Source organism: Candida dubliniensis, chromosome 4 (genome assembly GCF_000026945.1).
Source record: "Candida dubliniensis CD36 chromosome 4, complete sequence".
In the NCBI taxonomy this organism is placed as follows: Eukaryota; Fungi; Ascomycota; class Pichiomycetes; order Serinales; family Debaryomycetaceae; genus Candida; species Candida dubliniensis.
In genome coordinates, this window is record NC_012863.1 from 1,170,946 (window position 1) to 1,183,277 (window position 12,332).

A 12,332-nucleotide genomic window follows, 5' to 3' on the forward strand; every position below is an offset into this window, starting at 1 on the left:
TAATAATCTTTTATTTCTATACAAACAAACTATCTTTATTCATCATCAGAATCTTGATCAAGATTGATTTCAGGCATTTCAAAATCAGAAGATTCATCATCTTCAGCATCCTCGTCGCCATCATTTGTTGGAGCGGTATTTGTTGTAGTTGGTATTATATTATCTACTTTAGTTGGAGCATCAACAACAACTTCTTTAGTAGACGTCAACTCTTCAATCACAACCGGATTATTTTCAATTGTTGTTGCTGGTGTTAATGTCAATTGTTCAACTTTAGTGGCAGTGAAAATCTTAGATTGATCTTCTACTGGAATAATCTCATTATTTTCAGTTTCTTGTTTTGATTCAATATCCAACTTTCTCTTTTTCATTGGTATTGCTGATGATTCATCTTCAACAATCACATCTACTTCATTTTCTTCCTCTGGTTCCTCCTCTTCTTCATCTTCCTGTCCATCTTCAATATTATTTACTAAATTGATATATTTCGGTAATGGTGGGAATTTTGGATTATTGAAAACCCCTAATAATTGATCATCAGATAAAATAGATGATACAATAGGTAAAATACTAATTTTATCATAACCAGGATATAATACAGCATTTATTAATAAATTTTTCAATTCAATTGGGACATTATGTTGTAAATTATAATATTTGGCATGAATTGATTCAATTATTAAATATCTCATAATTTTATAATGTTGAGTTGGTGGTAAAATGACTTTTTGAATGATTTGATTGATAAATGATCTAACTGATTTGATAGTATTTTCAGGGATACTAATCATAAATAAATGTTCATGAGATAATATATCTGATAATGCCACTGCCGAAGTGTTTTTCTTTTTCTTTTGTTTTCTATTTTGAGGCTGGTGGTGGTTAGTTTGTTTATTATTGTTGGCTAATGATGATGATGAATTCATTCTTGGTTCAACTAAGACTAATGCCATATCAACAAATCTTAATAATTGAGTATTTTCAGAAACATTACCCAAAAGAGATAAACTTTCTTTCATGAATTGTAAAATTTCCACAAATAATCTTTCTTCATCAATAATTTCTTCATTAACAATTCTTTTATTTTGAAATGGAATTAAAGTTTCTAAAAATGACCAAATAGTATTCAAATGAGGAATCAATGCACCTTGATAATAATTGATTAATTCAATTAATAATCCAATTATTGATCGATAATTTTCTATTAAACTAGTTTTAATTAATTTTTTAATTGTTTCATCACGAATATCTCCTTTAAATGATAAAAATTTGATATTAATAGAACATACTAATTCACAAATAATTAAAATTATTCCAATGGGTAATTTCACTGTGAATGAAGTTTCCATAGTTATATAACTTTTCAAAATCCCCACAAGAATATTCAAATGATTTGAAATAGTTAAAATTGTTTGTGGTTTATTAAAATCAATTGATAAATCAGTTAAAATTTTAGTGGAAGGTTTAGATATTTTGTGAATCAAATTAAATAAATCTTGATCATCTTTAAAATTTATAAATTCTTGATAAACTTGAATCAATTCATTAATTTCTCCAATAATATTAATAACATCATTATACCATTTTGTTTCTGGTTCAATTTTTTCAATAATTGGAAGCATAGCTAAAGTATCATATATTGCCATTTGTAAATTTTGAGGATAATTTATAAATTCATCATGATCAATTAAAGTAATCAATTTGGCTTTTAATTTATTACCAAATGGTCTAAATGTTGTAGGATGGAATTTCAATATTGTTTGTAATGAATTCAAAATTAATAATGGAGCAAAATGTAAATATTCAAAATAATATCCAATTATTGAATTCAATTTTGGAGTTAAAATCTCTCTTGTTAATGTTGGTTTACCTCGAATTAAATTCCCCATATAATTGATTGTATCAATACAACTGGTCAATATTTTTAAATCAATAGTTTCATTATAATTTTCTAAAACTTGTAATAAACTATTCATTAAATTATTACCTTCACTAGCTAAAATAGAATATTCTTCTATTATGACTCTAATTAAATTGATCCCACACCATTTCTTATAAGGTTCAGGTGATCTAATTAAATTTAATGTTCTTGAAATAAGATGATTCAATTCAACTTTGGTGATACAAGATAAGATTTGTTTATCATTATGTAAAAATGATAATATTGGAATAATTGAAGAAGGAGTTCCTTTGATTTCTTCCAAAACAATATTAATAGACATTATGGTTGTGTTTTGAATAAGGAAGTGTAAGTTAATGATTGATAGTTTTTTTTTTTCATCATCTTTTAGTGCAATGCGATGAGTCGAAAAAGAGAGTAAAGTAGAAAAATTTTTACCATACCATACCATACTAAATTAAGACAAGATCAAATGTATTTACATATATATATATATATATATTAGTTCAATAAATATAATTGAAAATTCTTAATTATTCTTTCTTTTTAACTAATGAATGCTTTTAATGAAAATAAATCTAAATAAAACTTGTTACAAAACAACAACAAACCTTCTTTACGGAGTTTACAAAATAGTGTCTAACAACCCTTTAAATGTAAATGGTTCAAAAGCAGAACCACCACCTTCAAAATATTTGGACATACTTTCAACCCAATGTAATCTCAAAGAATGCAACATTGCTGAAGTACCTTCCATAACCACCAAAATACAAACCGATAATACAAACCACATGGCAAATAGAAATACCACCATAAAAGTACCAACAATACCAGTTGGACCAAATGCATTACCAATAGTCATAGACCATAAAACAGTGGATAATTGAGCATGAGCCAATGAAAGGGCCCACAATCTCAAATAAGATGCTGTATGACTGACACAATTAAGACAAAATTCAATAGTATGAATCACTTGATGAATCATAATATCACCAAAATTGTGTTCTTCATGATCTTCTTCTTCATCATCATTGTCGTTGTCGTTGTTGTTGTTGTTGTGTTCTTGTTCACCTGTTTCTTCATCATTGGCTAATTGGGTGTAATTGGCATGTTTTTCTAATTGTCTTTTCATATACAATGGTTTGACTAATAATAACCAAGGAACACAAATCAAAGCAATAAGTAAAAGGAAAACTTGAATAGTAGATTGTCCTGAATATAAAGGTTCCGGAACTTCTCCTGGTTGTAAAAACATATTAATCAACATATTCAATAACCCTGGTGGTTGTCTTCCTGTAGCAAACCAATCAACTGACCATTTATAAACAATACATAAGGACAAATATCCAAATATACCTTGCATGAATAAAAGACCAGGAATGAAATTACCAATGATATCAATCATGCTATGGAAATATGTATAATTGAAAAGGGAAAAGAAATATGAATAAGACATATGAATGTATCCCATTAATATAGATAATTTCATCTTGTATGAATTGGAAAACAACAAAGCATTTTCAGTTCCATGCCATGCTGGATCTAATCCAATGGAATAAGTACCAACGTATTTGGCATAAATGGTTTCACCCACTTTGAACTTGTCAGGCCATTCCCATCCACTCTTGAAAAGAGACATTGATCTTGAAAAAACATCATTATAAATAAATCCAGTATACATTGAGAAAACCCCCATAAGTAATAAAACATAACGACCAGTATAAGCCATATCAAAAATTTCATCTTTTTTCATTGCATTCAATTTTTTTTCATTTAAAACAAGAGCAGCAGCTGCTAAAGTAACAATAAACCCATGACCTAAATCACCAAACATAATGGCGAACATAAATGGGAAAGTAACAATTGTTGGTAATCCAGGGTTGATTTCTTTATATTTAGGTACACCATAAGCATCACAAATTGCTTGGAAAGCATAAGTGAACTTGTTGGTACGAGTATAAGTTGGTGGGGTTTTGTTTGTATCCAAAACATTAATGATGGTTGGAACTGATTGTGATGCATCATATTCTTGAATAGCTGTAGTCAATTCAGTGATAGAATCGGTTGGAGTCCAACCTTCAGCGATCAAAGTTTTCCTTGAATTGTCATAATCACAACTATTCATAGCTTTGTAAACAGCTTTTTCTCTAGCAATAATTTCCCACCATTTAGCCAAATCACGAGAAATGGCAATTAATTCAGAATTTAATGCATTTTCCGATTCTGCTAAAACAGTAGATAAATCTGTTGTTTTAGTGTTAACATCATCCAATTGTTCTCTTCTAGCTGCTGAAGTGGAATCAACATTGTACAAATCAGCATCTAATGATTCACAAATTTTTCTAATTCTTTCACGAATAAGTGACCCATGAGAAAAAATAATGAATGAACTTTTGGCAATATAAGCATTGTTTTTAAAATCATAAATTTCTTCAGGTAAATCTTCATGATGATAATACAAATTGCCTCTTAAAACTCTCCATAAAATTTGTTGTAAAACACCAACTTTGTCTCTATTAATCACACCAGAAATAAATGAAGATCCTGAACGTGCATCACCACCACTGCCGCCACGGCCACTTTCCAATTGTGATAATAATGCAGTTTCTTCTTCGTTCTCAATTGTGGTTTCACCTTGTACAGCAAAGAAATTATTAACAGCTTGAATGGTGTATTTGAATTGTTTTAAATATTTTTCCTTATCATATAAAGTTTCTACTGAATCACGCAATTGAATTACTCTTTCTTCTAATAAATCAGAACCTTCAATTAATTCGTCAATTTCAGTTTGAGGTGGGACATTATCTAAATCATAAGGAAACAATTTGATAGGAATATCTCTTACATCCAATTCACGTTTAAACAAATTGAATTGTCTTTCAACATTATCTAATTTTCTCAATTCTTTTACAAATGAACGTTGAAATTCATTGACTTTAGAATTTAAATCTCTAAATTGAATAATATCTAATTGACCCACTTTATAGATAATATCTCTAGCAACTTCAGTTGGAACATACAACTGAACAAGCGACATATCCGCTGAACGGAATACTGCTTCTTCCTTTTCCGGCATATTTATACAATGTTATATTTGAAGAATTGGAAAAACAAAAGAAGGAAGTTTGTTTGTTTGTTTGTTTGTTAACAGATTGTAAGATTGTCTTTTTTAATCAGTGTTGTAAAATAAAAAAAAAAATATTCTTCGTTGAGTATTTTTCTTTCTTCAGTATTTCATGATGGACGAAATCTTTCTTCTCTCACTCACTCTCACCACTTACTTGTTTTTGTTCAATGGGACACGCCCCTACTTGTACATCATCACACGACTTGCCTTCGCCATGAAGTTGTCTAATCCATTTGCAACAAAACTATAGTATTAATATTGATTTTTATGTTATTTCAAACAATGATCTGATAAACCAGATACCCATTGAATGATAAACGGCTATGGCTGTTTCATAGCTGACATTGTTCATGAGTATAAATTTTAGTTATCAAATTTATGTCAAAATTGGGTAAAATTATCAAACCAAAACATTACCACCAATATTTTGGGAATACAGTTTATACCAAATAAAATCTACGATAATAAGTTACAATAGATAATTCTATGATAGCCATGTTCAAGAACTGTTTATGGGAACCACCATTCCGAATCTAGATAAGTCGTTAGCACTAATGGTTATCTTTTTTTAGAAATCGCTAATTATTAACAATGCTGCAGATACGGAAACTTTGAACAGTTTTGGTACTGTGTTAAAGATCAATTAGTCGACCCTTCCCAGTTCAACTTGTTGTTGACGACGATTTTAAAAGAAATCAGTCTTAATGATGTCATACACTATTAACTATCAGAAGTAAGTAAGTAAGTAAGATCTTCTTCTTTGTTAATGGGATAATTTTTTGTGTTGGTAAATCTATGACATCATGCATAAGTTGCTAAATCTAACTCAACAGTAATTGCTTTTTAGACCATTACTGTTATTGGTAGAGCCTCCAACTATAACCAATTATGAATATGTCAATTACCCTTTCCCTGCAGGTAACTGTTCTGTTGGTAGCAGTAGTTGGTATTTTAAATTTGCAAGAGAACATCGGTTATAAAATGAAAACTAATTTGCTCATTAAGTACCGCCAAAACTTGCCTTGCAGCAAATTAAATAGACGAAATCAAATAATCGTCGTCATAATAACCAAGAAACTAACCTCAATACAGATGGTGGAAGATAGTTGTTTTATTCAGTTCCTTCAGGGTACCTAAGGTCGAAGAAAACATAGAAAAGAAAAAGCTAGCACAGCCATAACATTTAATTCATCGTTATTGTTATGAGCTGGAGTTTCATTGCTGGAAAAATATTTTGACATTGTTTTCTCATTGTGTTATTTGTTAATAATTTGTTTTGATTTTGTTTCCTTTTAGGATTTGTAAGCTTGTTGATGTAACTTTTATTGTTATTCGTTAATCCCCGTGATTTTGTGATTATTAAGATAACAATAGCATACTTTGACTTAGTTTATATTTTCTTGTCATTTGGACTGGTGTGTCCCTTTCTGGTTCTACTTTCAACTTAATTTGAAAAAAACTACTTAACACAGATAAATTTCCACTCCAAAATCTTCTTTCACTTTTCCAATTTGTCATCAGCCATTATTTCGAATGTTGTCCCATTTTAAAACAGTTTTCATTTCCTCTTCTTCCACAGAGCCCAAGCTAGCTCCTAAAGGTAAAAAAGTCACAGGGAACCACAAAGATTTGATTCCATATGTGAAAAATGATATTTCCATCACCAAATCACAACTAAAGAAGTATAGCACTAAAAAACAACTGGTTAGTAAAATATTACAGCCAATGGACAATTATTACAATACCGAGAAGCAAAAATTGCAACAAAAATATAATTACAACAATCTGAATGAATTTTATGATGAATTATTTAACTTATACAAAAAGCAACTTGATGAGTGTAGTGAATTACTAGAACTTGCTCAGAATAATTATACACATTCATTATATCAAAATAGTTTGGAAAATCGTAAATTATCAAATGCTTCAAGAAGTAATTCGGTATTTTCAAGAAATTCTTTACCAAGCACTTCTTCTTCGGCTTCTACTTCTTCCGAAGAAATCCCTGATCATTTATTGGACCCAATATCTTTTGAAATGTTTACCAACCCAGTGATTACACCAAGTGGTATCACCTATGAAAAAGCCCATATTTTAGAACATTTAAAAAGACGTGGGAAATTTGATCCCATAACAAGACAAGAATTAACTGAAGATCAGTTATATCCAAATCTTACAATAAAAGAGGCAGTAGATTCATATAGAGCAACAAACTCGTCATAGTTATCTCCATCCGACAATATAGAGCATAAATATATATATAGGAAACACAATTCAATAGAAAACAGTGGATCGCGCCGCGCTACCAAATTGACGACATTGAGATGCCTTACAATGTCGTGCGTCGAATGTCGTTCTATCTCATCAAGTAAAAAATTTTTTTTTTCTATATCCAGCTACTAACCATTTAAGAATATACACCTGTAAAGAACCACTTATTCTTGTAATTAATAACCTGAACAACTATAGAGATATGAGAAATTTGATTGTTCTAAATAGAGGACTTGTTTCACCAGAGTCTCGAACATATCCTGATTTACACATTATAGATTCTGTTTTCGATGTGATATCTGATTCCATCACATTTGTCTTATCATCAGAAGAATCTCAAATAATTGAAGTTCAACAATTTCATAAAACTGGGAATATTTCCGTATTAGCAAGTTTTCCTGTCAATTCCAAATTAATAAATTTTATTCATTTTGTTGATGCAACCCAATTGATATTTGTTTTTGCCAATGGTGATATTGTAACGGCAAATTATAATACCCTGACCAATGAAATCGATGATACAATCATTGAGATTGTTGGTTCTATTGATGTTGGGATTTCAGCAGCTCTGTGGTCTATTGATGAAGAAACATTAACTATTGTGACCAATGAAAATAAATTATTATTACTTTCACGTGTTTTTGAACCAATTTGTGAGAAATTACTCGATTCTAGTGATATTAAAATTACTGATTCCAAACATGTTTCTGTCGGTTGGGGTAAAAAAGAAACCCAATTCAAAGGTAAAGGTTTCAAGGCATTGGAAAGAGAAAGAGAAAGAGAAGCATTGAAACATGCAGGATTAGATGACAATGTTACTCAATTACGTGACCCAACTGTTAATGAAATTGAAAAGGGGACATTATCTACATTTGATGATCAATCAGTACAAATCAGTTGGAGAGGTGATTGCGAATACTTTTCAGTTAGTACTGTTGAACCAGTTATTGTGGAAGATACTGGAGAAATGTATGAGAGAAGAGTTATTAGAGTGTTCAACAGAGAAGGTGAATTAGATAGTGTCAATGAGGCAGTTGATGGATTGGAACATACATTAAGTTGGAAACCTCAAGGAGCTTTAATTGCATCAACACAAAGACATATAGATGATGAAGATGGAGAACAAGTACTTGATTTGGTGTTTTATGAGAGAAACGGGTTAAGACATGGACAATTCAATACCCGTTTAAACCCAGAAACGGAAATCATTCAAAATCTCACTTGGTCTTCTGATAGTGAAATTTTATTATTTCAATTACAAGATAGAGTTCAATTATGGACCACGAAAAACTATCATTGGTATTTGAAACAAGAATTGTTTGCTAATGATATTATTTTCGCCAAATTCCATCCTGAAAAACCATTAAATTTCATGATTGGAACTTCAACAGGGATTCAAATTGTTGATTTGACCCACAAAATTGTTACTGGACCTACTCATTTAGGCAATGATTCAGGAATGACTTTAGTCACTGATGGATCTACTGTTAAAATCACTCCACTCTCAATGGCCAATGTTCCACCACCAATTAGTTTCCGTGAGTTGGACATTAATGGTAATATCAACGACTTGGCCGTGAGCAAGTCTAATGAGAAATATGCGGTACTTTCTAGTGAAGGAGATATTTATTTCAGTGAATTATCATTAGCAGATATGAAACAAGGTAAACATCCTAAGGTGAACCACCAGATATCAAGAGATAAATATATAACTGATTCCAATGAAGTTGCCAAGCAAATTGCTTTTATAAAAGATCTGTTTGTTGCGGTTGCCATAGATTCTCCTTTGGGTTCTCGAATAGCTTTATTCGAAGTTGATGATATAAATAATCCATTTATGAATGAATCAGTCAATATTACAACCAAAATTGTTTTATTAAAATCCAGAGCCGATTTCAATACCGTGATTATTGAATTAGTTGATAATAGAGTGGTAGAATTAGATTCCACACTCGATTCAAAAGAAATTGTCAAATTCCCACAATTATGTCGTGATATCGAAGTTTCTTTCAAAGAAGACACCCAACAGTACGAAGCTTTTGGTATTTCTAGAAATGGGAAATTGTTTTGTAACGAAAATCATGTTGTTAGTGGTGTCACTTCATTGAAAATTACTGAATCTCATTTATTATTCACCACTGTTCAATCGAAATTATGTTTTATTCATTTGAATTCTAGTCAAGAAAATTATGAAATATTCCTGAATTTGACAAATGAAAATATTATTGATGAAAGAATTAGACAGGTTGAAAGAGGGTCTATATTAGTCAATGTAATGCCAACGAAATATTCGGCAGTTTTAGAAGCCCCTAGAGGTAATTTAGAAACTATATGTCCAAGAATTATGGTATTATCAGCCATTAGAAAATTCATCAAACAGAAAAATTACAAAGATGCCTTTATTACTTGTCGTACCCATAGAATCGATTTAGACATCTTACATGATTATGACCCGGAATTGTTTTTCAACAATGTCGAGACATTTATTACTCAAATATCGAAAGTCGAATACTTGGATTTATTTGTTTCATGTTTACATGAGGAAGATGCCACTGTTACTAAATATAGAGAAACAATAAATGATGCTGGGATTACTCAAGAAGAAATAAAACGTGATGGTGACACTCTTCAACCAGCATTCAGAAAGAAGTTTCATCATAAAAAGGAAAAAGTTTTCGCCAACTTTAATGATTCCAAAGTAAATCGAATTTGTGAAGCCATATTGAATGTTTTATTAAAGCCAGAATATTTCACTAAATATTTACAAACAATTCTTACTGCTTATGCTTGTGAAAAACCAGCAAATTTGACAGAAGCACTCACATTGATTGGTAACATGGACAATCAAGAACAGAAAGAAACAGCAGTTACTCATTTGTGTTTCTTACAAGATGTAAATAAATTATACCGAACATGTTTGGGATTATATGACGTCAAATTAACATTGGTGATTGCTCAACAATCACAAATGGATCCTAAAGAGTATTTGCCATTCTTACAGAATTTACACGTCCAGCCAGAATTGCAAAGAAAATTTTTAATTGATGATTATTTGAAAAATTATGAATTAGCTTTGAAATGGTTACATGAACAAGGCGAGACTGCTCATGAAGAGTTTGATGATTACGTTGTATTACATGAATTGTACAAACCAGCATTGAAGATCTATACATACGACAAAACACGAACAAATACGGTCATGGGATTATTTGCTGAACATTTACGGGAAAAGAAAGAGTATGGTGAAGCTGGGGTAATATTTGAATATTTGGCAGATTTGGAAAATGCATTACAATGTTATGTCATGGCCAAGAAATGGAAACAAGCATTATCATTGGTTGAAAAAGCTTCAGACCTTTCTGAGAAATTAATTGAAACTGCTGAAAAATTAGTTGAATCTTTAACTGATGATCATAAATATAGTGATGCTGCTGAAATTGAGTATCAATTCTTGGGAAATGTTGAAGCTTCTATCAAATTATATTGTAAACAATATTGGTACGATCATGCTATATTGCTAGCTGAAAAATCCAAAAAACCAGAATTGATTGAATCGATAGTTGATGTTCAAATAAATGAAGGATTTGGAGTGATTGCAGAATTATTAGCTGATTGTAAAGGACAAATGAATTCACAATTAAAGAGACTTCGAGAATTAAGAACTAAAAAGCAAGAAGATCCATTTTCCTTTTATGGAACCCCAGACGATTTAGATACACCAGATAATGTATCTGTTGCTGCTTCTGAAACTTCAACAACACCTTCATTTTTCACAAGATATACTGGTAAAACTGCTGGTACTGCCAAGACAGGAGCATCGAGAAGAACAGCCAAGAACAAAAAGAGAGAAGAAAGAAAACGGGCCAAGGGAAGAAAAGGTACGATTTATGAAGAAGAATATCTTATTAAATCTGTTGGTCGTTTATTAGAAAGATTGGATCAAACCCAACCAGATGCTCTCAAATTAATTGAAGGACTTTTAAGAAGACATATGAAAGAACAAGCTTATCAAATACAAAAGAATTGGTGTGAATTGATTGATTTTATAAAGGAAAACATTGATGAAATTCATAATATGAGTGAAAAGGATCGTGAAAGAATTGATGACAATGGTGAAATATATTTGATTGATGAAATCCCTAAACCTAAAGTACCAGAATTTCCTAAATTTAATATATTAGATTATTAATAATAAAAATTGCAAACCAATTCAACCTCACAACCTATTTATATACTTTGTATAATTTATTGTTTTACGTAACACAGTCAAGTGCAAACTCTTTCATAATTTGTTCTTGTTCATATTCAAGATAAAGATCACGTAACCCAATAATAGCGTTTTTGATAGCATCTGTAACTGCTTTCTTTCGAGCCGTGGCATAACACATATACTGGTAAGGCATATTTGTCGATTCTGCTTGCCCCAATTGTTCTCTAAAAGTACCATCTTTTAATGTTAACCGTATTTTCACTATACAAATTGCAGAAAATTTGCTTTGATCTTGATTTTCACATTTGGTTAAATTACAATCCAAAATTGTCGTTGACCATCCATCAAATCCAAACACTTCATTGGCCAAATTATATAATATACTTCGAGAAAAATTGGTTAAATTATCTCGTGATCCAAATGATTTGTAGGTATCTCTAGAATGTTGCATTTTCTCTAATTTCATTTGAAGTGCACCAAACCTTTTAAGAGCCCATTCATTGATCATCGTGTTGTTATTATTATCACTGTCAGCATTGTCTTGACATTCTTCGCCATCTAGTAAATCTGTCATCTTTGGGAAAAACTTCACTGTTGATGGAAGTGCAGCCGTTTCTTCATCAATATCATACTTTGGATCTTCATATAGAGGCATCCTACCCTTGGGTTGTTTACCAAATGATGATGATGGGAGTAAATAGTAAGAGACGCGAATCTCATTTGTGTGTAAAATGTGTTTGTGTTTCCACGGAAAGAAATTTTCTTTTTCTCTTTCAAAGAAAAATCTGAACAGCACAGACAGAGATCAACCACCACCACCACCA

At 30.9% G+C, this 12,332-nt stretch overlaps 5 protein-coding genes across 5 annotated transcripts; 2 read left to right on the forward strand and 3 right to left on the reverse strand. All coding sequences in view use genetic code 12, as the record gives it.

The window, feature by feature from the left end:
• Window positions 1-35: 35 nt before the first annotated feature.
• Window positions 36-2,351, reverse strand: CD36_44890 (conserved hypothetical protein; the record flags this gene model as incomplete). Its single annotated transcript, XM_002420091.1, has 1 exon — window positions 36-2,351. The coding sequence occupies one exon, from the start codon at window positions 2,349-2,351 to the stop codon at window positions 36-38; it is 2,316 nt and encodes a 771-aa protein (XP_002420136.1).
• Window positions 2,352-2,525: 174 nt separating this feature from the next.
• On the reverse strand, window positions 2,526-4,976 carry CD36_44900 (vacuolar ATP synthase subunit, putative; the record flags this gene model as incomplete). The annotated part of the gene is made up of 1 exon (XM_002420092.1): window positions 2,526-4,976. One exon carries the CDS (start codon window positions 4,974-4,976, stop codon window positions 2,526-2,528), a length of 2,451 nt encoding a protein of 816 aa, XP_002420137.1.
• Window positions 4,977-6,560: 1,584 nt separating this feature from the next.
• CD36_44910 (conserved hypothetical protein) lies at window positions 6,561-7,250 on the forward strand (the record flags this gene model as incomplete). The annotated part of the gene is made up of 1 exon (XM_002420093.1): window positions 6,561-7,250. One exon carries the CDS (start codon window positions 6,561-6,563, stop codon window positions 7,248-7,250), a length of 690 nt encoding a protein of 229 aa, XP_002420138.1.
• A 250-nt stretch (window positions 7,251-7,500) lies between these two features.
• Window positions 7,501-11,487, forward strand: CD36_44920 (subunit of Elongator complex,putative; the record flags this gene model as incomplete). Its single annotated transcript, XM_002420094.1, has 1 exon — window positions 7,501-11,487. The coding sequence occupies one exon, from the start codon at window positions 7,501-7,503 to the stop codon at window positions 11,485-11,487; it is 3,987 nt and encodes a 1,328-aa protein (XP_002420139.1).
• A 64-nt stretch (window positions 11,488-11,551) lies between these two features.
• CD36_44930 (DNA repair and recombination protein, putative) lies at window positions 11,552-12,163 on the reverse strand (the record flags this gene model as incomplete). Its single annotated transcript, XM_002420095.1, has 1 exon — window positions 11,552-12,163. One exon carries the CDS (start codon window positions 12,161-12,163, stop codon window positions 11,552-11,554), a length of 612 nt encoding a protein of 203 aa, XP_002420140.1.
• Window positions 12,164-12,332: the final 169 nt, after the last annotated feature.